The sequence below is a fragment of the Tribolium madens genome, unplaced genomic scaffold (assembly GCF_015345945.1).
Source record: "Tribolium madens isolate multiple individuals breed KSU strain unplaced genomic scaffold, Tmad_KSU_1.1 Scaffold_19;HRSCAF=116;Tcas5.2_LG9, whole genome shotgun sequence".
NCBI lineage: Eukaryota > Metazoa > Arthropoda > Insecta > Coleoptera > Tenebrionidae > Tribolium > Tribolium madens.
The window spans coordinates 8,101,999-8,127,823 of record NW_025400983.1 but is presented as its reverse complement, the minus strand read 5'-3'; the positions used below and the strand labels follow the sequence as shown (position 1 = coordinate 8,127,823).

Below are 25,825 nucleotides of genomic sequence, written 5' to 3'. Positions count from 1 at the left end.
TGACTTGTTGGTATATTTCTGACATTATTTTGTCCTGAATAAACAATGAAGTAATAAAAAGTTTTTAAGTAACAATTACCTAGAATTTATTAATGATTTAGCTTAAGTTTTGCATTTTTGTAGATATAAGCAGTCCATAAGAGAAAATAAAATAGAAAAAAATCCTTTATTCTTCGACACAGATTTAAAACAATTTTAGGCTTTGTTGAGTCTAATTCGAAGAATAAAATCTCGTATTTGTATCTCGTATTTTCGTGATTTCGTGAAATAAAGCGTCCGATTTACACTCAAATTCGTCGAATTTTGGGATCATTTGTGACGAGATTTTAGTTACAAATTTTGATTGTTGGTTAAAATGTTTAAATAGTTATTTTTTGTAATTTTCCTCAATTTTGGTTCTCTAATAGACGTATTAAACGCGACGTTATAGTCAAATAGATCAAATTTTGACTTTTAAACTTAAGACATTACCAAACGTCTCAACAATCCCTAAATCGATTAAAGTAAAAATTGTTATTTAAACACAAAGAGGGCAAATCATAAAAAAAAGAATAAAAACTCGTATCAGAAAACCTTAAAGCACTGATTCTTTAAAAATAACTCGTAGCTACGCCACTCGTTTTTTTAAACTTGAGTTCGTGCTTCAAGGCTGATCTGAAACTTATTTTTTAATACCTATACTATTATGAATTCTGAAATAGATTTTTAAATATTATTTTTGTACGAGAAATCAAGTAAAAGAGTTTGGATTTCGTTATTATTGAATTTTTTGTAAGCTGTTAACAGTTATTCGCGAATTGTAAACTATGTTAAATAGAACTATTGCACAACTTTGTTTTATTGGATTGAGTTTACATGATCTCGCCTTTTGAAAACACGAAATAATAATGTGGTTTTCCTATTGTATAAATACTCCTAGTAGCCATAAAATTTGAGCCAGCAACACATTTCTTCTATTTTATGTTGTGTTTTCTTAAAAGGTTTGTAATTTTTTAAAATTTTATTCAATATGGTCCATTTGCCATTTGTCATAAAAATTCTCCTTTTACACAGAAACCAAAATTGTAGTCTATTTTATCTGAAGAAGCGCAGTTACAATCTTGCCATTGTGCATCACCTGTGTCTACTTTAGGAGAATTATTTTTTAAGGTACAATACAATAAGTTTATGAATTTAATTTTATAAACCGGTATCAGGAGTCTTTTTATGTACCTTCGTCTTCATAATTATTATGTAAAATCGTTAAAAGTATTATCTGTTGAAACTTCTAATCCCGAAGTAACTCGACACAAAGAATAATAATAAGACTTGCTTGGCCGCTATTGTTAATATATGGATTAAATTTTCATTAAAACATGAAATGAAAATGTTACTAAACACTTTCCCTCACCTCACCCTATATTATTCAACACCAACTGTCAGTTTTTTTAAAGTTTGAAACAAACAATAAAGTTCCATTTCCAACAAATTCCATGTCTAAAAGGAGAATTTGTTTTCTTCTTTGGCTAAAGCCATAAATAAATCAAAGTAAACAGATCAATAATAATTTGATGTTTTATCACATCTTTTGACATCCCATCCTCTGAGAAAGCAAAAGGATTTTTTTATAAATCCGTGGGTTTTATTAGATATTAAACATTTTCTATTTCACGCGATTTTGATTGTGAAAGACTTCTGAAATATGTCCTTTGTTGCCACCTTCACCCTACACCATATCCTGTCAAAATCGCTGTTCGGGACGCCCGTCGAGTTGCTTTGCAGTCTGAAATCGACGCGTGTGCGATCAAGTTTGCTTTTCTACTTTCTTTCTCATCAACGTTGTTCAATTACGGGTTCCTGTTGAATATTTTACGACAAAAGTCTTAAGCATCTTATTCGTTATTTTCTTAATGCATCTCGTGGAAAGAAGCCCGTATTTATCTTATGCAAATTAAAGCCGACGTTATTTCCATAAAGTTACATTAAAACTTGGCCACTTTTTCAAATGTCTTATGGAAATTTCAACGCCTCAACGGAAGTTAGCCGCATTGGGTCATGGTTCGAATCTCGCGCTGATGTAGATACCAAATCTGGTAAATAATTAAGCACGTTAATAAATTAATGAAGTCTTTCGGTAATCCAATCACGCAGTATAATACTCGTAGATAGATTGAGAGGCGTCGGAAAATCGGCGTTAATCGTGTTTACCTTTTTAATTAAAAACCTACTCGATGGCAGTGATTTTTTTATGGAGTTTTGGTGTTGGTTTTTGTGTTTTTCTTGTACGAAGCGCCGTCTGATCGGAGTTTGGCGGAAGTGTTCGCCGGTTTTCGCGGGACTGCTGGAATGACACATTGTGTTGATTCAGTACAGTGCGGTCGGGTTGCTTTGAACCGTGTGCGAATATGCCAATGTTCACAAAATAACACGTGTGTTTGTGGCTGTTGGGATTCCTAAGGAGAATTTTTTTGGCCCTTCGATGACGTCCGCATTGGATTATTGACCGGCGAGTAAAAAGTAAAAAATGATGCTTGGGAAAAATTGGCGTTTCGGCTTGATACTTTGTCTTGTGTGTTTTTTAAAGAAAATTTTACAAGTTTAATGGATTTTGCTCTGGCCCTTGAGGCAGTAAAGATTTTAGTCTCAAGGTTTCTTTTTTGAAATTTTCTCTTGTAAAAGATGTTATCCTCAAAGACGAAATTTAATTAGATTGAGTATGAGAGACATGCTTTATTTGTCTAAATAGATAATCTAATTTGGCTTAATTGTGGTCTAATGGATACAACCGGTTTAATTGTTTTGTTTGGTTTTTTTAGCTGAGATCAGGATCCATCTCGCAATTAAAATTAAAATTTCTAAACCCATCAAGGACGATTTAGATAAAATATTTTCGATGTTATTTGAGATGAGTGCGTTTACACGTCGTTTCGAATCGCTCGTTATACTAGTATGCATACTATGCGATCTAATCTGATCGTCCTTGAGAAATTTCGTAATCCGAGTTTTATTAACAAACCTATTTATTATACATGATATGATAATAAAACAGCAGTTCTTCTGTAAAGCAATACAGATCAGGAATACGGAATGTTTCAAAGGGATTAACTTGTTCAAGTTGGGTCAATAAACGACAATTATCTAGGAGCGGGCCGGAAAAACCTTGGATTTTCTGATCGATGTTTAATCTAAAGTAGATCAGCGACTTATCTTATTTAGGTACATGAAACTGTGTAAAACGGTCATTTTAAATGAACCGGGATTGGGTAGGTACTGAAAAATTGAAAAAAAATTTTTGCTTTTTTATCGACAGAATTTTCTTTGATGATCCATCTCAATTTTTTTTTTGAGATTTGTTTGCAAATTGCGTGCGGCCCGACTTGAATCTAGTTTCCATATTTATTACGACGAAGTTCTATTTTAAATTGTAGCACAAAGCTTTGAAAATACGTATATAACCTGCGTATATCTGTATTGTAATGACGAAGCGAAAATAGCGATGGATACTCGATAAACCAAGGAGAATTACTATTAACTACGATCAACGTTTCTGATATATTTAATTTAAAGGTAAGATAAGTTCCGTGTTTAATAAAATAATAAATCTAACAAGATAAAAAACGATGAACGTCAGAGGAAAAAATTGACATAAAAAATTGATGATAAAAGGAGCAAAGTGTCCGGGGTATTGAATAATTTAGATTAATTTCACTGAATCGTAGGTTTAATGATCGTGTTTATGTAAATTATTAACAGTACAATGCTAATTGTAATTATCGGTTTAGCGCCGATACACAAATTGGCGATTGTTGTTTGATACAATTTCAGAAAAACAATTAAAAAGTCGCACATTATACATGAATTGTATGAAATGAGTGTGCATTTCAAACTATGTATTTAATTAAGTGCGAGTACATTGAGTTAATTAATTAAAACACGATGCTTTCAAACCGACAAGCAAGAATTAAAATCTGTACCGACCTTTACTTCATACAGGTTATTTGCAATAATTAATTTAATTCGTGGCGAAATATGGGCGTAAAAAATAGTTTATGTAGTGAATTTTTTAGAATATTACGTCAGTGGTCAAGGTCGTCAAAATCGAATTTGTTCCATGTATGTACGGATGCTGAATGAAAGCAGTGGCGTACCACATCTAAAATCTTGGGTTATAATCCGCCAACTTTCGGCAGAGTTCTTTCGTGCTCAAGGAGGTTAAGCTGAAGCCTTCAGAGTGACGATGTTGTTTTGATGGGAGTGAATTTTTAATAAACGTTTATAATCCCGACTCGGTAATTCGCGAGAACATCATTAATAATATAAGAAAGGATCGTCTCGGGGGATGTATTGCGTCGTCGTTGATCGATAGATTTTCGTCATGTATAATTGGATAGCTCCATGTTTTGTAATTTTACATAGTCCCTGGGGTGCGACGTAATCCTTCAATATCCTTTCCTCGAAGAAGATTAGTGTGGAGGAGATGGGGGTGGCCTAGATATTCGCGGTAAACAGGTCAGGATTTTCCTTCGATAAGATCGGGAACGATTTGGCGTGTTTATAAGCGAGCACGTGATTAATCGTCGAGTTTTTTCTCTGTTTGTGCAAATTTAACAGTCGATAGTGTGATGGCGTGCTGGAGAAAATATCGTTCGTTTCGATTTATTACATTTTTTTACACACTCGAGAAATAAATAGAGTTAATTGCTTGTTACGTCAATGGTTGTCTCGTTCGGGCCACAAAATGTCACTTCCATATAGTTTTAAGGGGAAGGTAATTGGACGTACCACCTTTTTTTCTTTTTCTTTCTGGCGTTGATGAGGGATGTGGCTAAACGACTCTCTCAACTGACGTCAGTGGATAATTTAAAAATGTTAATTGGCCAATTAGAGATTTTTTAAGATTCCAAGGACTGTGGTTCCGGACAATTTGCATTATTCTCATTAATTGGATAGGGAACAGTTACAAAAAGTAAAGGAATCCAGTGTGCTATAATATTTTTTCGACGGAACATTTGGTTCGGGATTGATTTCCGCTTTCGTTGCTCTAAAATTCGTTGAGATAGGACTTTGCGGTTTGCGGATTTGCTCGTTACAGTTTTTTAGGCAAATTAGAGAAGCAACAAAATCACACTATTCTTGAAATCTGTAAAATAACGAAACTCAAAATTGTTCTGTGCCAAGCATAATTTGTTTGACATCTTCTGGCAACTATAATTTTGCCTTTATTACGAATTTTCTAAAATGCTGCGCCACCTGCTTGGCACAAAAAATAAACGTCCTTAATAAAACAGTTGCTTCAAAAGCCATTTATAAAAAATAAAATAAATATTGCCGATATAAATCAAAATATAATGAGAAAACATCATAATTCTGAAGGCCATGCTGTCAAATCACACAACTTTTTTATACCACATTTTTTTAACTCTGAACATTTTTCTATGTTCAATTTACAAAAAGGCATACTTACTAATGCATTACGAGTATTGGAGTATTACTATGCCACTAATTATTGACTTGTATGCTCTTGACATACCCTGGTATAAAATTATAAAAGTATTCGACAAAAATAATGGTGCTTTTAGCAGAAAAAAGAATCTGGAGTAACACAAACAAATAAAGCGCATTTGTCGCAATTAATTATAACGATGAATGTGCATAAATCTGAATTTATGTCGGACATTTTATGGCAGGGTGTTGTAAAAATCGAAAATTGTGGATAATTGCGTACATTAGGAAAGACAAATTTACTCTGTAAACAAAGCGGGCATCAAATGCAGGACTAATATTTGAGTTCGGAAATTTGTCCATTTTTCGAAGGATCGTAACAAAAGAGAGAAATTACTGAAAGTTTGGTGCAAAGTTTGGAGTATAATTCGAGTGAAGAAACAGCGTTGAGTGCGATAATTAAAATTTAGCCTATCGATGCTATTGTAAGCTGTAATTGATTTGCGTGGGTAAATGAGTTTACACAACCGAAAATATATATCATTAACTTCGGTTTTTTATTCGAAAAATTTGGCATGAGGTCTATATTCAACTGGTGATGTTGCCTCGACACCCTCTAATATGATAAATCAAACCGTCGTGACCTAGGGATGTTAACTCACCCCCTCAGGAATTAGGTGGATGTAACGTTTGCCAAATGCAATGTTTACCCCAGAAATTGATCCGAATCGGAACACCTGGTGGCATTCAAACATCGCGCGATTGATCGTACCATTATCAAGACCCTGACCTTTCTCCTTAAAGTAATGTCAGTTTAAACGGGGTGTTTTGCGCTCTCATCCATGCAAGAAACGTGCGTGCGTTTAACAGCGAAAGAAAAAGAATTTAATTAAAACAATAACGGAAGTAAAGCTTTGTCAGCAAAACTTGTGTCACATTGTGGTCTGAAGCAAAACGCACACGAATGTATTTTATAATGTAGCTACGCGCTACACACACAAGAATCGCCCGCTTTATTGGATCACGTTATTCAACGGGATTACTACAGAATCCCATTGTTCACGAGAGCAAAGTTAATTACTTTGTGCTATACCTGGGCTCGAGACGCTCGGAGCACACGCTTATTTTGCCTACTTGGGTTGTTACGGGTTTAAATAATGGATGAGGAACAGGTGCCGATAGAATTTTTGAAAAATTTTGAAAATCATTTTATACTTTTCCTCCGTGACTCAATTCTTTTGAGAAGTCGTTTTTTTTTTCTGAAATTAGGCCGCCTCCTATGTTTGTGTACAATCTTTCAACTAAACCTGCATCATAAAAGTATTTTTAAAATCCCAAATTACACCTGTTGGCAGTTTTTCGACATAATTTTCTACACTAAAATGTTAATTCCGTGTTTACTTACGTAACGCCATGTATTATTTTCAAAGTTACGTCAGCGAGATCAAAAATTCCTTCTATCAAGCAAGCGAAGAATTTTAGATGTGTGTATACGGAAGGCAAAATTTGATAACTGAGATATGTCGGTATAATTTTTACAGAGTAATCCCAAATTTTTAAAATACGATCATATTTTTATAGCATTTTAGTTTTTATTAACTATTAATGTCTTGCAAATGATTTAAAAAATGCTTGGATCTATCCTTTTTGTTTACTTTGTACCTATAGTAAAACGTAATATTTGAAATATGCTGCTCCAGAAAAGTTAAGGAAGTCGCATTATGTTTACAACAAACAAATTTTATTCTTCTAAGCATTGTGGAATCCAGCAAAAACAAAAAAGTAAAGAGATATCTGCCTTTATCTCACTTTTAATTAATTATTAATTTATTTTTTAATAATTTATTAATTTAATTAATTATTGTAATTATTGCACACTTCCTTATATTTTGTGTAGCAGTTTATTTAATTAATTATTAATTTATTTTTTAATAATTTATTAATTTAATTAATTATTGTAATTATTGCACACTTCCTTATATTTTGTGAAGCAGTTTCTTTGAAACTGCCCATTTAAAGAACTCTAGTGGAGTGGTTTTATGATCTACATGCATTTTTCATAAACTACCGAAAAATGCATCTAAAGAATCGATATTTTTTGAATCCATATTGGTATTTAAAAAAAAGTGAATACAAAGTAAGTAGTTAGAACAATTTATTGATGATGGTAATGAATTGGTAATTTTATATTTTCATGAAATCGCTACTTTAATTCGGGCGATCCTAAGGATATACAGGCTGTTCGGTCCAAGTCGCCCCGGCTGATAACACCTAAACTTACTTCTTTTTTTCAAAAAGTAAATATTTAAGTAAATAATATTCATTCTTCGCTTTCTTAATAAATGTATTAAATTTTTTAGCACATCCGGTGTAACCGGAAATGCTACCAAATTTAGTTTTTCAAATGGAACAGCTATGTTTTTTTCCCCCAAACAATAATAATTGACATGAAAAATACTGTAAACCACTATTTATTACATTTTGAGTAACACAATGCAATCAAAAAACATCTTAAACCTTAGAATTTTATAAGGAAATTGGTCGCGTAGCCTGATTTTTAATTTTAAAGGAAAGGTGTGAATAAAAAAATGCTTGGCTACAGTTTAATTGTTGGTTTGACAAATTTAATTTGTCAATTTATGAGCGAGTTCTCTTATGGAAACTCTTGGATTTTCTTCGACTGATAACAGAACATTTAGATTTCTATTTTCTTGTTCTTCACAAAGAACGACAGGTTTTTTAGTTTTAAGAAGCGAACCTATTCGTCTCAGTTGTTTTTCAATTCCACTAAATTTTCAACGATTTGGGTGAATTCTATTTGAGTATTTTTCTCTATACTGTCTTTCAGCTTCCGCTCCCTTTTTGTTGCACTTAAAAAACACTTCAAGCTGATCTACCAATTCGTCGTAATTAATATCATCCATTATTAAAGATCTCAATAAGATTTATTGACAGATTAGGCTTTGTCAAACTAACAATTAAACGGTATCCAAGCATATTGCTTTTTGCATGAATACCTTGACAAGTAAAATCCCGCCTACGTTGCAAAATTTGCAATGAAATTTAAAATTTTAAATTGTTTTCTGAGTGCATTATGTAAAGTAAAATGTAATAAATAGTGGTTTACCGTATCTTTCGTGTCAATTATTTTTGTTTCGAGGAAAAAAAACATAGGTGTTCCATTTGAAAAACTAAATTTGGTAGCATTTCCGGCCACACCGGATGTGCCAAAAAATTTTGATGCATTTACCAAAAAAACGAGGAATGAGTAGTATTATTCGAAAATTTAGTTTTTGAAAAAAACAATTAAGTGTAGGTGTTATCGACCGGGGCGACTTGGACCGAACACCCTGTATATACAGTGTGTCAATTTTAGAAGTTGTAGTCGGCAATATCTGGAACTGAAAAACTTATTGAGAATTACTCAAAACCGTTTTGGTGGTTCCTAGGGGGAAAAATGACATGGTAAGTGACGCACCTCCACCCACCCTTAGGTAAATAGTATACTCGTACGTGTCACCTATTTTTGCGAGTTCTATAACATACCTCAAATTTACGAAAATCGGAAACAATGAAGATTTGAAAGTGATCGTTTTGGCATGGAACTACTCTATCTACAGTAAATTCTGACAGGAAATCTTTAAATACGATTTGTATAAATACCCATAACATTTAATTTCAGGATGTTTTAAGAGGTTTCATAGAACTTGTTTATATCTTGAACTAGTAGGCTATTTTATTGTCATAATTCAGCCACAGTCTTAGAGCTTGTTCCAAATCTGGTGGCGAACTGACGTTGTCAAAAATGACTAAACATACTATTAAAAAAATATTGTTTATAGGCGTCATATTAAATAATACCTAATTCAAAACTACTGTTATTCCTTAAAAAATTATAATAAGTAGGTACTCATACATACGATGAAGAATGATGAACAAATTATTAATTTGTTACCCCATGAAAATAATTTTTAACTATGATATTTTCAGCAATCCTCGTCCTCAAAATTATTAAAGCAAAATTCGTTTTCGTTGCTGCTATCGTCGGTTATGATAAGTTCATTAACGATTTACATCTAAACATGATTTTCCCTACTTAAATATTGGTCTTCATTTACGATCACCAGATTGCAAACTCTTGCAAAATGACAGCTAAGAAAATTATAGAGAAAAAATGCATGCCTATGTATTTCATTATCTTAATCAAGTGGGCACATTCCAAGTGTCTTTTCTGTCACTGTCAGTTCGCCACCAGATATGGAATAAGCTCTACCATAATACAAGTTGCCAAATTTCCATAGCCTCCTCTGGTCTAAAACAAAAATGAATGTATTATACATAGAAATACAGACGGCACTTTTGTAGTTTCACTGACATCACATTAGCCGTGCATAATATAATTGCATTATTTACGTTATCGATCTGGTTCAGATCTGACAAAACCGATCCGAATTTAATTTATTTATCAAAAGTGGTACAGTTCGGAAATTGGTATTTTTTGGACGTGAAATCAACCGTATGATAACGTTCCGTCAGCTGTGACGGCAATCCGATTTACAGTCCCGTCTATAATATAAACCAGCAATTTTATTGCAGCGAACCCTATATTGTAATAGCCACGAATTGATACATGAAATTGGTTGAGATTTAGTAAAAAAATTACTCGGAACCGCCTTGCATTTTTTTTTTTTTGAGATTTCGAGACAGCGGTGATACTCATCACCCTGTATATAGTTATATTCACATAGTATTCCGGTCATGCCTTCCGTCCAGGGAACGAATACGTGTTTGAAATTTTCCGATTTGAATTAGTCTCGTCGTGACGTGACGTTCTGGAACTGATAAAAGGATGCAACGTTATTTGATTTGGCAAAGTATAATAATCCGGAAATGCTTGTTGTTTTCGTCGGCAAAGGCCCAACGCAGCACATAATTCGTGTTGACATATGGACAATAATGAGCACACAGCTGGTCGATGTTGTCGCAGGAATTCATTCATTGTTTCCTGGCTAACATCGTGTGTTGTTTGTTATTTTAAGTTTTCGTCATAAGTCGTTTGGGTGTAATTCGGGATTTGCTACGGTTATGTAAAAGTAGCATGCATCAAGAATTGGTGTAGGTTTTTGGCGGATCGAAGCGCCGCCCGCCCGCCGGAGTCGAATCCGGGTAATGGAAGAGTTTGGATGTTCGGTCCGGGTCATCCAATAGCGAACGTATTTCGAGGTCAGGGAGAATTTTTTGATCGTCATCAAGTTGTTGGATTCTCGTAAGGTCTGAGGTTAAAAGGTCGCCGAAAGGCCGATTTCCTTTCCATTACCGTCGATGGTAATTGCATTGAAATGTTTTTAAACTTTAATGACTGAATATAAAGCCGAAGTCGAATTGTTAAATTAATTATAATTTTATTTTACATTTTTAATTAACAGAGTGTTTATTCTGGATTTTCTTTTCGAATATTGAGACTGTTATACAATGTTGATTTTGTATTTCAAAGAAATAAGGAATCTGCTCGATGAATTTCAAACGATGTACTAGATGCTAAGATCAATATTTATTTAATGTTATTCTTGATAAAAATAAACGATTTGCTTAATTTCCATCTATTATTTGGCCAAGATTCAAAACGGTTTTAATGGTATATACGAGTAGGTTGTCCAAGATTTGTCAGATTTTTATATGATTTGGATAAAGTCCAAAAATAATTTGCTTGCGCTAAAAATGGTAAATGACAATTGACCATAAAATTAACAAAGAAGTTTAAAGTGTGATGCGTATGTTGTAAAACTTTTCAACCAGTCGATGAGTGTTACCGCATTCCAGACTTTTCGTTGTTTTTGCATCATTTGTTGTTAATAGCAACTTGATAGTTTTAACTATAATATTACAGTATATTCCGTAATAAGTTTAAAATCTGCCATTCAAACAAACTTATTCAATAATTTATTACTGTCGAGATCAGTGTGATCATTCTGACACTGTGTGAGATAATTCTCGAATGTGAGTATTCGGTAATTAAAAAATCAACCAAGAAGATTGTTATTTTATAATAGTCGTAGAAAAAATATTATCCTCAATTGTTATTTACTAATCGTAGCTCGCTTGAATTATACAACCAACATTTCGCTGCTGTGATATAAGTTATATACATAATTGCGCATTTTCTCGGATTATTTTATGAGTACATTCCTTACTGTCAAAACAAATCTTAATTACCAAAGCAGTAAGCTGTGAAAAGCTGAAATGAGCTACTTTCGGATTTAGTAAATGGAATCGAATATGACATGTTCGAGCTAGCTTGAATCGTATTGAATTAAATAAACATTTCTATTCTACAGTGAATTGAAGTTTGTTAGGTGTCTTATTTCCGTGGATGACAGCGACAAACTGTTATGATTAACGTGCTGTATCGAATCGTTCTCTTTTTAAAAATTACGACGTTGAAGAGGGAAAAATTTGCATATTGCGAAAATAAATTGAACGTTGATATTTTCTGGCATTTATATCAGAAAACGTTTCCAAAGTTGTAATCTTAGGAGTTAAACGCGGATTTAACGTCAACGAATTTTTCAAATATTAAAATAATGAAAGACGACTCGCGAGAGTTATGAAAAATGTGTGGTGAAGTCGGATTTCTGTCAAAAACACCGACCAACCAATGATCTTTTAGTAAAGTCGAAACCACGCATCGAATTTTTAATAAATCTGAAATGTGGAGAAAATTTATAAATATACCAGAAGCGCGAAGGTCGAACCCATTTCAAAAAAATATCAAATGTTATAAATCATAAGTTCACATCTCATTAAATAAAAAAATTCAGTGGAGGTAATATTTATTGAAATTTCTCCTCCTCTCAGGTTATGGGAGGGGCGTAAAGGCCGAAAATCGTTTGTTAGCCACCACCGGAATTTCAGTTTCGTTCCAGAGCGTATCGTGTTTTTATCACACCGACCACAATTAGGTAGCTATCAAACTCACCCAACAAAAACCGCCCTCTCTTTCTCACTAATCGAATCAGCCCCAACAAAATAGCGTCGAATAACTAGTTTAATGCTGCCGTCACAGCTTTTAGGCGAGCTTTTTTCCAAACACGGTACGACAAAATCGAAAAATTTATTACTTGCAGATGACAAAGTGTTGAGACGAAACGTTTACTTTTTATTTTTCATTGTGTTTATGAGAGATGATTTGTAGGAGGGCCGCGCCGCTATGTGCTCGGCCAGCGGCGTACGTGTGACATGATGAGCGGGGAACTTCGCGTCCCCGAATTGCGGCTGGGGCCGCCGGAAGGTGGTAGCCAACTTTTGGTACCCCCGTCTCCGTCGGCCCCTCGTCGAAGGCACAGCTGGATCTGTGGGTGAGTATGGTGTGTCGAAGAGGGTGGACTTTCACAGTTGTGTGTATACGGCGTTTGTTAGGGTACTACTCAAAGGAATAAATCGTGCTTATCGTCGACAAGCACTCCTATTTCGCCACAGATAGAGAACTTTCAGCTTCAATGCGCATTTATCACATATATCGTGAAATCCGACGTCAAAGGTAGAAACTGAAAACTTCCTGATACACTTTTTTCAGCTGGTTAGACAACATCACCGCCGCAACTATAACTCGAATCAAAATTTTCTTGTCTTCCTGCTTTGTCAAGCGAATAAATTCATCAGCAACTTTTTCACCAACATAACAAACTATGGTCTACTTGCTGAAAAATGAACGTCGGTTGAAAGCTGTCATTTATCAAGCTCTATTCAGCACTTCCGACCAACAATAACAATTTATCCCTGAGCGGACGACATATTTTTACGTTGCGTAGGTATAACGACGAGATTTGATGTTCTTTGTCGTCTAGGAACGTATTAATTGCGGGTATCGATCGTTGAAAAAAGAAATTATCGCAGCAGGGTGAGTCAGCATGAGCATGACACTGCCGAAAATCCGGGTTGTGCAGCTGCAACCCGATCCCGAGTCCGAATCGATCTCCCGGAGCTCTCCGGAGTTACGTAACATCACTGGTCTGGAGGATTTCGCTTGCGATATATGAAACGGGTCACTAACAAAAAAATAGAAGAATTCAAATTATCTCTGATAACACTCGGGGTTTATTATTGAATGGACAGTAGTGATAAAAATTATATACCGGAATGAGTCCGGTAGATAACAAATTTCGTTTTTAGAGCCTGTTGCGTAAACTGCATTGTTGTTTTTTTTTGTCATTTTTTGAGTTTCCTTTCCCTGGGTGTTTGTTGGCAACATGCCATTTTTAAAAAGCAGTTAAAAAGCCGTTTGTGGTGGATTATGTCTGATAATAAGCCTCTAATATCTCATAGCAAAACAGTCGTAAACATCCCGAGCGAGTTTTGCACGATGCCTTAGCTTAGGATTTCTTCATTAGCAGTATCATCCACTTGCTATTCGATATTCCATTAACGTAATAAATCGAATTATAAGAAAAAGTTCCATTTTATATTCGCGAAGCTTTTCCGATCCACACTACTCTTTTAAAAGCTCTCGAGTCTTCCGGAAACATTTCGGTGTAGCTTTTAAAGCACCATTGCTCGATATGAATATTTAATATTTCTTACGTTAATGATGTCATTTCGTGGCACTCAAAAAATAAATTCAAAAACTTTGTGTGAATCACACAACGCACTATACAATCTGTCTACAAATTTCACTTTATTATCCAACGCCGGTTATACTAAGGAGAATAGAATTTCCTTGACTAATTTTGTCAGAAATTTGTGTTTGAAGGCCTATCTTAAACCTAAATTGAACCTAGACAGTTTTTGATGCTTGTGGGTGATGACTGTTTAATAATTGTGACCAGTCTATTTCTCATGTTTCTGTGGCGTAAAGATATTCTCTGTTGCCAACAGCCAATGATGGCACTTTGTCAACTATTCTCACACTGACACAAATCGAGATGTGCGGTTTTGCATCGTTTTTCGTTTTTTTTGCCGCTCTCACAGCTTGACACCGTTTATTTTTCTATTTCGAACAGGAGTCGCGTTCGGACATTCAGTTTATGACAAATGTTGTTGAAAACGTTTTCTTTTGGGAAGTTTTTTACGCGGTACCGTCGCGAAGACGCCAGTACGAAAATGTGTCAACATTCGCGATTTGCCAAAACAGTGTAAACGATTAGTTAGCGACACACAATGTCGGCTCATCAATATCGGAAAAAGCACAATGACGATTTCGCCGCATTCGAACAGAGGGTCTTGCGACGGCGACGGGGGTGGACAGTGGTGGTCGGACCTGAACTCCGGAGAGGGTAATTTTTCTCTGCGGTGCGATATAATTGTCTCCGGAATTTGGGAAAAACATAAATTATTCATATGGGCTCTTATTCCGTAACGGTTTAATGTGAAAACACAATTTTTTATGTGTAAACGCGTTGGTTGCTTGTCAGCCGCTGAAATAACATTAAAAAAAGCAAATCGAAAGGGAGCCTCTCGGTGTATAAATATTGTTTTAGGGGCAATTAACAGGGTAATTGGAAAAGCAAACTAGGGGTGTTGCGCCCTTTTTCACTAAATCAATATAAAGAATACTAAATTAGTTGTTGTGGGCTTCCAACACTGTTTATTTACTGCGGCGTTTTTGTTGTACCAGAAATTAATTATTTTTTCTTTCTTTTACAGGTAAGTCCAAATTTTGACTTGTCCTAGGCTGGTAAGTTACGTAAAGTTATTAATTTCAATAGTGGGTGTTATTTCAAAATTGTTTGAGTTTGTGCCAGACTTTGTATAAGCGGTTCTGTAATGTTACTGAAAATTTGAGCGCGCTCTGACGGCGAGTAGTCAAACTTTGCTGTAAATTCCTGAAACTTTTATTTCAGAACTTGGAGCTTTGATCGTTTTGTGGCGCGCATGGCTAAATTCACTGTAGCTAAATTTATCTTCTATCGCCCCGATGCGGGAAATGCAAATTTTGAACGTTTCTCTTTTTTCCTCGATTTCTATTTTTTCTTACGTTCAGCGGGCGTTAATTTTTTTAGTGAATTTGAATTCAATCCGCAGCGCTCTGTGTTAAAGATGTATGCATGAGCGAACAAATGCGTGTTGTAGATATTTTGAGCGAGTTGTTACTAAAATTCCCGATTAATTAAATATCTCAAATAGTGGTATCTAAATTTGTTTACCAATTATTGCTACCCATAGAGAAGCTTTATTACTGTGTTTATTTATCTGTTTGTAGTGTGTTTAAGGGATGTGTGATGTTTATTGTGGTTAAAGGAGTGGAAATATAAACACACTGGTTCACAACCTATGTTTGATTAGCATCTTCAGTTTTATCCTGATTTGATTTTAATTTTTTGGTCAGGCATCTCCTCAAAATCGTTTTCATTGTCGAAGCTAGCACGTCTGAAATTCTGATTAGTTTAATAAATCCGAATTTGCCCACCTATTTATATCGCGGCGAAATCCTCTTCTAATTAGTTGATGTTGCCGCAATTTCCATTCGCTGCGTTCTATAACAACTTCATATGAATGCGTCTGTGAATTAATAATACTATTAGATTGTGTTTTAATAAAGTAAATTAAAAACTTTTTGCTCGAGGGAATCAATGACTGACGTCATACCTGCATACACTCCTGCACTACTACGCGAAGCGTAGCTATTTATACGTCGTCATAAAATGTACTAGTTGCTTCTTTGCAAAACGTCTTGGGACGACTTTGAATTTTTGTCGAACTTTCTAGTATATCACCGGACTTCCAACTCCATTTTCTATGAGATAAATTCACAATAAATTACTCCAGAGAATCCGACTGAAATCCTGAAACTTCCAGAGACGCAAACTCGTTATTAGACTACCCGGCTAAACAATATAACGATTGAAACAACTTTGATTCCAAAAAGAGCTATTTTTTCCTTTGTTTCTTTTCTAATTAATACCCCTCGAAGGGAGACTGTTGTGAAAAACAGCGTTTAATTAAATTTAATTCAAGTGAGGAGGGGACTGATCTTTATTTAGTCAATTCTTAAGTAGATTAACTTATATTTATTTCTCATTCGTTTTTTCTGTCGAATTCACGTAATGTTATAAGGGTCTTTGCCTTCAGGGACCATCTTAATAAACATGAATGTAGTCAGGTCGATTGTTGTTTGTAAGCTTTCTTCTTTGTTAGCTTTTGTGACTCATTAAGTAACTAGGCTTGAAATTCCACTCCGACTTAGATTTTAACCTTTTTATGAATGAATTCACACAAGGACTGGCATATTTCACTACATGAAATTCTAGACAAGATACATAATTAATTAATTACAGTTTAATTTTTTTATTTTTGACTGGATATACCTGCGACAATCGACATTTTATTAGAGCTTGCGTAGCTGCCTGCTGTGTTCATCATCTCATTTTCAAGTGTAATTAGTTAAGGTAATAATATTTAACGTACGCAGTGATTGTAATTAGGATACCACTTTGTTTCAGTTCGAGATACAAGCTAATGAAGTTTGTTTGAAAGTCAGCTTATTTCATTTTCGAAACTAAATTTCCATAGAATTAAGATGAAAGGCCACTATTGATTAATTATCAAGAATGTTGGATTTTAATTTACCCAGTAAAGTAATTTAATCCATCAATTGGATAATCTAATCTAATGCGGGATTAATTTTATTGTTGTTGTAAATTATATTTATTTTACTCATGGGTTTGGGTATTAACATTTTAATTAATCAGACAATGTTAATTTTTGTATTCTTATAGTAGAGTTAATAGTTATTTTTGTTACAAGTATCTAAAACACAGTTTTTGCGGACGAACCGAGTTTGGAATAGCAGATGAGTGTTACAAACAACTTTTTTTGTTCGAAAAAACTCATTTTAGGGACTCAAAAGAGTCCCTATACATTAAATGGTTTATTGCCACTATAATTACATTAATTGTTTTGTTACGTATATATTAGCGGACATAATATTTATTTTCCATTTATATTTTAATTAGCAGTGGTGCAATATGTGGAAATTTGTGTTAATGTCGTTTTAATCTACACACTAGTACCTACGGAAAAAAATATTATGGTTTGATCCATTGCGTTGAAATTTATAGAACTTTTCCACCAAGGTCGGCGAAAATTATAGCACACCAACAGTTAGACAGCCAGGAACCTTGCCTTAACAATAAATAATTTGCTTGTCTTATCACCGTAGCCAAAAATTTAGTAGTTTCGCGTAAACTAAGCTCGCGTTAGTAATGTGTGATGCCGCGACACATCAAACTTCGTGAACTTGATTTGAATCGGAACTTCAGATTTTCGTAAGTATTTAAAATAATTTCTAAACCCTAAACGTACACCAGTCGAAGCCGTTGGCGGGGTACACGCATGATCCACGCTAAAAATAACAAATACTACGAGAAAAAAAGTAATGAGAACCTGTTAGGCAAAAATGTTCATTTTCCGGACGATGTCCACCTGAAGGACCGCGTGAAAATTTTGTATTCAGTGTGTCGCGCAGCATCGAGTGTGATCGTCGCGTTCCGGTGTGAGAGCTCCCGGATTCGAAAACCCAGTGCATTCATAGAACGCGCCGAACGCGGGATATCTACTGGCCTTTGAAAAGGACGATCCGCGCCGCCTGTGAAACTAGTGAACTCGAATAACGTGGTCAAAGTGTGCTCTGTGTGCGTGTGGTTTGTTTCAACGTCCTTTATATAAGCACCAAGGACGAGCCGGCGGATTATTTTCAGGTGGAAAAAAAGACAGGTGGTTATGGTGGACAAGAAGGTGGTGCTCCTGTTTTTGTTGATGCTGGCTGCTGGTTGAGCTTGAGGCGCGGTCTTAATTTATTTGTTTATAAAAAAGTGCTTTTATGGAATTACAAAGCCGTTGTAAATGTAAACGATAATAACATACTCTAAGTTGGTTTATACTTGTTCTTGCGAAAGCAGCCATTAAGCAATCTCTTTTAACAGAAATTACACATTTTTACACTTGAAATCCTCTTAGAATTTTTCACATAAAAAAACTTGGTTGTGGCTTTCCTTTATATTTCCTTCAAAGAACAAACTTCATGAATCATAAATGAGACATACTCGTAAATTAACAGGTATGCCAACGTAATGTTTACATTTCTTGCTAGAACAACTACGCTATTGTTGGAAAAATTACTTTCAAACCAAATAAATTATCATACATTTTAAATCATTTAGTTGGTCTTCTGTGGTGACTCGACAATCCAATGATAAGTTTAAAAGAACCTCAAGAATAAACGATGCTCCATTTTGCAACTTACAATTGAATATTTTCTTGAATAAAATACGCACACGCACACAACCAATTTCGTTTCAACTAAATTAGTTTTGTTTTGGAGCGATTATGCTGCCTCTGCCATCCTTTGTCTTTGTAGAAAGCTGAGGTACAATGTTTTTAGTATCTGGAAGTGATGTCACTGTAAAATCAAAAATTTAAAAGCAGAATTTATCCTACTTTCAAGCCAAATATTGACAGAGCTTAATCTTCGTGTCATTGTTAATAAGATCAAGCTTATTCGTGTAGACGTCCTTTGAATAAACATGAGATACTCTCAACTTTTGAAATTCAATTGTAATTAACTTGGTTTTGATTTCGATTGGTGTACGGTCAAGGGTGGTAATTAAGAAAGCAACCAACACATATATAGTTTACATTTTTATTTAACGATTTATCGATTTACATAATGTTTACGCTTACCGGAATTTTTTCCCTTTGGAATTGCCACACAACGACTAACAATATGTTTATCGACAAGAATTTTTTGTTTGTAAAAAATATAAAATATATCTCGATTTTGTCGGATTTTACTCTCATAAACCTCATTATGCTTTCCTTGCCGTCTCCCATTTCGGAATAACTGTCGTTGCAGTTCATAATGACCACAATTCTATATGTAAAACGGCGACCCGTGCCAGTTTTGCAAATTTAGAAGTGGCCATTATGCTGATGTTTATCGCGATTGTGTCTCTGTTGGCACAAATCCAGTCCTTTTATTTAAAAATGATTGCAGAAACAACGTCTACAGAACTAGGAAACAATTCATATTAAATCGTCGCGAGCGCTTGATGTGAAATCGATTTCATTCAAATTTTTCCGATTTTTAAGCGAAAGTACACAAGGGATTCACCTATTTCGAGCCACAATAAGCCAGTTAACAAACTAATATTGGAAATATTGATACGAAGCAAGGTTAGAGGGGAAAAATCGACTTCCGACATGAATATTTTTTCACTGGTTTAAATCACCTCAGCATGTTGACGTCAAATATTTACCGCGTCGTCCGGCTTCTTAATTGCCAATCTTGCAACCCTATGATTCTAATCAGGACATGTCTGTTTATTTTGATCGAAAAAAAATTGGAGGAAATGACGTGAATTTTAGGTATAATTTTGTTTTGTGAGTAGATAAGACAAAATAATTGTGATTTGCCTTTTTACCTTATTCATTATTGAAAGAAAAAGAAAAGAGCTTCTACATGAAATTTTAATTTTAATTAAAAAAAGTTGGTTCGTACCTAATAATATTTTAAAACAAACCCTGCGATTAAACTGAAACGCAGTTTAGAACACCTTGTATGTTTATAAAAGAGGTTTCAACAAGATGGTTTTTAATTGATTTAGGGTTTTAATGGTCGTCTTTGTCGTCCAAAGAATCGAGTTAGTGAGTTTCCTCGCTGAAGAATTTTTTCCCTTCCTCGTTTTCCATATTTTCTCGTCATTCTTGCACACTGGAGTTTATTTTGAAATATTTAAATGATGGATGTTTTGAATATTTCACTTTGAAAGGTTGCATTCTCCCAGGAATCGAGGACGAAGCTGGGATAATATGCTTTGTAGGTTTCCAAAAAGGATATTATTTTTCTCTAATAGTGTAACGGGACCGTTAAGGATATAACGAATCCTTGACTTTGTCCACAAAATTTAAACTTTTTGTCGCTCGAACTTCAGACCTCAAATGCGATTGTTTATTGATTTCATGTCGTCTGAAAATGACGGATTTGATTATTAGAGTTTTGCAACAGTCGGGAAAAATTACGAAATTTTCTCTACAAAGTTTGTGAGGATTTTCCTGCATATTTTATATATTTTTCCAGGAAAATACTTGTTCGAAGTTGTTTTAACGTTCATATTTAAAATACCTATAATAAAGCAACTGATTCAGAAAAAGTTTATTATTTCCGTTTTACTGTCGCATTTTACTAACTCGACGCATTTATTCCATCCCTTCATTAAAAACGAGAGAAACCAACCATTTATTAAACTTCTTTAGATAAATGATATAACATATTTTCAACAATTAATATTTTAATACTATTAAACTAGAATACTTAATCAAACAAGTCCACTTCACTACTGGTTTAGCACAGTACACTTCTGGTTTATTGTTTCAATATTTTTCAAAAAGTAGAAAAACACAACTTATTCCAATTGAAAAAAAAAACAATTTTTAAAAACAATTTTTTTTTCAAACATATATTTTGTAAAAAAAAACTAATGCAAAATTGTAAAAAAAGCTGAAAAAAATCTTCTTTTTTCATTTAATGAAGATGAAGACAATGTTCAGAAACAATTCAGGCTGAGTCACGTATAATAAAGACCCTAACCGATTTTCAAACGCAACCCAAAATACATTGTCCTATGCGTTAACGGTTAATTTTAATTTCAAGTAAGATAAGATACCAGGAACATAAAATGTTCAAAAAATTCTGTGTCAAAAAACTGTAACATTCATTTTTTTGACATTTGACATTTTTATGTCTATTTAGTGATGATCTTATATATGTTTTGTTATAATTATTTAGTAAAGGTACAAAAATTTTGTCAATAAAACCCACAAATAACATTAAACAGAGTTACAATTTGGTATAAAACTTCCTTGTTTCCTCTTCTAATAGCCTGTAGCAAAAAAACTTGGAAAATTGCAATTTGCAAGTGCAAAATTTAAACTCTCATAACTTCGAAATTTTTATAAATAGAATTTTTTAAACATTTTTTCCATGTTCCTGGTATCTTACCTTACATGCCATTTTTCTCTGGGGCGCGAGTTCTGACGCACCCTGTATTTTGAGTTTAAAGGAAAAAAAATGGGATTGATGACACTGTCGTTAGGATCTTTATTATAAATGACTCACTCGCCTTGTATGTATAATTATTCCTTGAATTCTTTTGTAAAAACTTTGATCAATCGGTCCGAGAAAATGGTTTGATAGATCGATTTAAAAATTTACAGAACTAGGGTACATTAAGCTGTAAAAATACCTGAAAATATTAAGCTTTCCATCAGTATTTGTGAATATGTGGTAGACTTACTAAAACAACGAAAAAAGGTATTTTTGCTTTTTTCTTTAAATCATTGTTGAGGGTGAATTTTTTCTTCAAAAATTCATTAAAGGATATTGTAGGACATTTATTCCAGTTTCTGAAACTATTCTTATATTCTCGGTGTGGTCATTGTTTGCTGAGATATCAACGATCAAAGACAAAAGTATCTTTCTTCATTACTTAAAAGTCAGCAACAAATTGACATGAATATGAAAAAAGCATGTTAAAGCTAAATGATCAGGCTCTCCGGCCTATGAATTGATTTAACTAAAAAAAAGTTGTCCCAAGTCCGTGGACCAAAAACAAATAAAGAATTTTTTTTCTTGCGCTATTTCTTAGGATTGCGTGATAACCGTAACACATAATTTTTTTCAAAATATCTCAAAATTAGAAACTTGATGCTTCAAAATGGTTTATTAAAAATCTAGATACGACCATTTTTTAAAAATCACAAAAAAGTTCAGGAAATATTTTCGAGGTTCGAGGTTGTAGAGGTCGTTAGCTTCCTGTATAACTATGTAAATTAGGTTAAGATAATTTTTGATTATAGTATAATTCAATCTTTTCCCCTAGCGGCTTTTAATTTTTCATAAGAAGGCGATTCTACTTCCGCTCTTAAAGAAAATCATGATTATGATGTTACACAGAACCAATTAGGAAATGAAGTTGATTTGAAAAAAAATGTTGTGCATTTATTTAACATTCTTTAATTGAAATTTAATTTAACATTTTTTAATTAGTTTCAATATATAAATGCGATGCACAGTCAATTTTAATTAGCAAATATTTTTGTAACTAAACTCAACATTAGTATTGAAATTAATGAAACTTCAAACACGTTTAATTAAACTAAATTGACTAAATTCAGCAAAATCCCCTGATAATATAATGTTAATTTCTTGATGATCATTTAACAATAGAAGGCAACGGGGCGTCATTTAATTTTTTAATTAAAGCAAAATGTCCGCTCCTCTTTGATTTCAGTTAATCGAGTGCAAACCCTTCAGAATTAAGTTTAATTGCGCCCGAAATTCGATCTGTAAAAACTAGGCATCAATAATTGGGAATTCGAAGCTTTAATGACGACAAGTCGAGAGACATTGTTAAACCTGCCTGAATCTAAACACTTTATGTACAGCTGCAGGGTCAAGAGATTTCCGCGGTTAGTAACCATGGCGACGCTTAATCAAAGTTAATGATTACCTGCATCGTTCTGGAGTTTAGCGCCATATACGGAGAATATGCATCGTTCATTAATGATCTGTCCGGATTAATAAACTTACGACGTTCTACTGTTTGTCGAAATCTTTCGGGAAAAATGTCCTTCCCGAGTTAAAGGGTTGATGTCCTTTTAGTGCCGAGGCGAAAAATTCGATTTCGCAACTAATCCTACGTACATGTCTCGACATTAATTATTATCGCAGGCGTGGAATCCAGGTTGAGGGGCGACAAACATTTCGAAGGAAAATCAAGAAAAAATATTTCCAGGAGACGAGCAAATCCCTTCCTTATTCACGTTCTCATTATATTAAAGATATCGTGGAGCAAAGTTGCAAGGTTCTTAAATTTTTTTCTCCGAGGACGAACACAATAGAACGAAATAATACGTCCATTGTGGGTAATTATTATCGAACGAACTCGGAGGAGATTATTCTTTCAGTTGATGAAATATCGATGAGTATACTCGGAAGGTGTTAAAAATTTCTAAAGAAGTGATTCCGGCGGCTGTTATGAAAATTTTATTCAAATCGCGTAAGCCCGACATATTCTCGGTGTATTTTGCACTAAAATCGTACGTGCACGGAATTGTCAGAAGAGATTTGCTCGGCAATCACGCGTTTGACGTTTTTTCATTACTAAAGTGTCTAATGGATATTGCGGAACGAAATCGAGCAGTTATCTTTGAAATAATATAAAATGATTAGAAAGGAATGTTGAAATGACCTCACTTATTTATTAATGACATTTGCACGTATATGAAAGAAAATCAGAACCAATATACTAATAACAGAGTGTCCCATCTAAGATTTTCGGATCTAATATCTCTGTTATTTGTTTACGGATTCTAATGAAATTTAAAATGCGTCTATTAGTAGGTAAATACGAGTATTAATATAGCAATGTTAAAACAATCCTAGCCCTTAAATGTGATTGTAACATGCCTTTTAAGAATTACTTAAAATTTATATAAAATTATTAATCGCCAATAAAAAATGCTATAAGCAAAAATCTGTCCTTAAAAGAGGTTCCGTTTACAAGAGAAAATAATAAAATTGTGTTAAAAGTGTCTGAAGATGCAAAAACATGGGCGGCTTTATAGTGAATTTTGGTCATCCCTGGCTGTCGGGCGACATTGACATTGATATCTAACTTTTATTGTCTCTCTAACTTCAAAAAGTTAATAACGCAATTTAGGAACTGCACTTATTGAACTAACTAATTCTATAGAACAAGAGATGCTCGTTGGCATCAGTGATTCTAACTTAATTTACCACAGGTTTTCAGGGTTGTACCAAAATGGTACTTAGACATTAGACTATTGTTTTAGAGTTATGTCGCAGGAAAAACAGTTTCTTTTCGATTAAATAATTTTGTGTTTAGAGTTTCAGCTTCAAATTATCTTTAATATAAGCTTGAAGCTTTATTTTTATTTATAAAGTTTTAAATTTAATGGTAAAGTGGGATTTCAAAATGAAATATGGTTGATGAGTTCAAAAATGGAATTTTTCTTTATTACATAAAATTAAGTAAAATACGTGTATTACTATAAAACACAACTTTCATAAGACTATCTTTAAAGTACGAGTCTTGGTTTACAAACGAGTTTCGTAAATAACTTAAAATGAACTTTAATTAAATAAAATTTTTACTTTTGAGAATTTTTATAATCTTCAGCAACCATTAATTTAAATAATAAGTAATAATAAGTAAAAATATAAATAAATAAATACAAACGATTTTTGACGAGTTCCATCGTACTAATACTCTTATACATTATTATCGAAAGTTGAATTTGATTATTTTTGCAGAAGCATAGGATTTTGTATAGCTTTTTTAAAAAATGATAAGACTTCAGCGGAACAATATCATTCCAATATCTCAATTATCTAGGTGTTGCGTGTGAAACAACTACTAACTTTCTTCGACACTGTTTTACGGTTTTTCTCCCGTGTACGAAAGTTTTGACAACTGTTTTTTTCAATACGAAACGTCAGATTATTTTTAACAGATTTAAAGCATGTCTAAGCTTTGTTGAGTCTAATTCGAAAAATAAAATGTTGTATTCAATTCGTTTCAGTGTAAATCGGACGCTTTATTCCACCTCGTGGATGATAAACCACTCGTTACACTTGTGGTTTAAAAGTCTTCTCGATGAAATATTGCACTCAAACTCGTAGAATAAATAACTATTATATTGAATGTGACGTTGTATATTTACTTATGTGGTGTAGTTTACTACTTTAGACTAAACTATGTGCACAAATTTTAAGAGGTGATACTATACGAGTATATCTAAAGAAGTTAGAATAACTTAACTTGTCTTATTCAAATGTTTATAGTTTCTGAGATATAGAGCCTCTATTTTGACGTTGAACATTTTGTAAAAAATGCCATATAAACAAAGTTTGCATCTTTTGTGTACTTTGTTCCAAAGTTTACACTGCTAATAGTCGGTGACTCTGAGGTATTGAAATTCTGTGGTAAAAAAAAACTAAAAAAATGATACAAAATTTTTACGTTTTTCTGTGATTGGGATCGGCAGATTTGGATCGGACGGATAATGGTGTCTGGGGCCCTACAATAGCAATTTTATTTTTACTCTTTTGAAATTTTCAACATCCAAATTGGAAAAATGGCGTTTTGAATATATTATCATCAAATCAGACCACTGTTGCGGTCGTGAAATGTCATTTTGAAGGCGGTAAGTTCACTTTTAACAGTTTTATCGTGGTTTTAACTGTGTTCAAAGTGACACAAATTAGTAAACCCCCAGAGCTTAATAAAGCATTTTGTTAAACCTCATTATGAATTTAAAATAAAACTACAGAAGTCGCGGAAAGCTGTGTCTAAATTTAGTTTGTATTTATTATTAGGTAGCTAAATGT

General features: G+C 33.7%; 1 protein-coding gene across 7 annotated transcripts in view; it reads left to right on the top strand.

Annotated features, from left to right (window-relative positions):
• The window catches only part of LOC123015974 (cAMP-specific 3',5'-cyclic phosphodiesterase), a 107,298-nt gene that overhangs the window by 49,092 nt on the left and 32,381 nt on the right, over window positions 1–25,825 (top strand). The window contains exons 1-2 of one of the 7 annotated variants that reach the window (XM_044416106.1): window positions 2,356–2,496; window positions 12,614–12,776. The exons of 3 other annotated variants lie outside the window; for them this stretch is intronic. In XM_044416106.1, the coding sequence (XP_044272041.1) occupies window positions 12,658–12,776 (119 nt within the window). In that variant the 5' untranslated portion in view covers window positions 2,356–2,496; window positions 12,614–12,657. Of the gene's footprint in view, window positions 1–2,355; window positions 2,497–12,613; window positions 12,777–14,458; window positions 14,691–17,947; window positions 18,151–25,825 lie in introns of those variants that run through there. 3 more of the 7 variants (XM_044416107.1, XM_044416101.1, XM_044416103.1) reach the window with 3 other exon arrangements.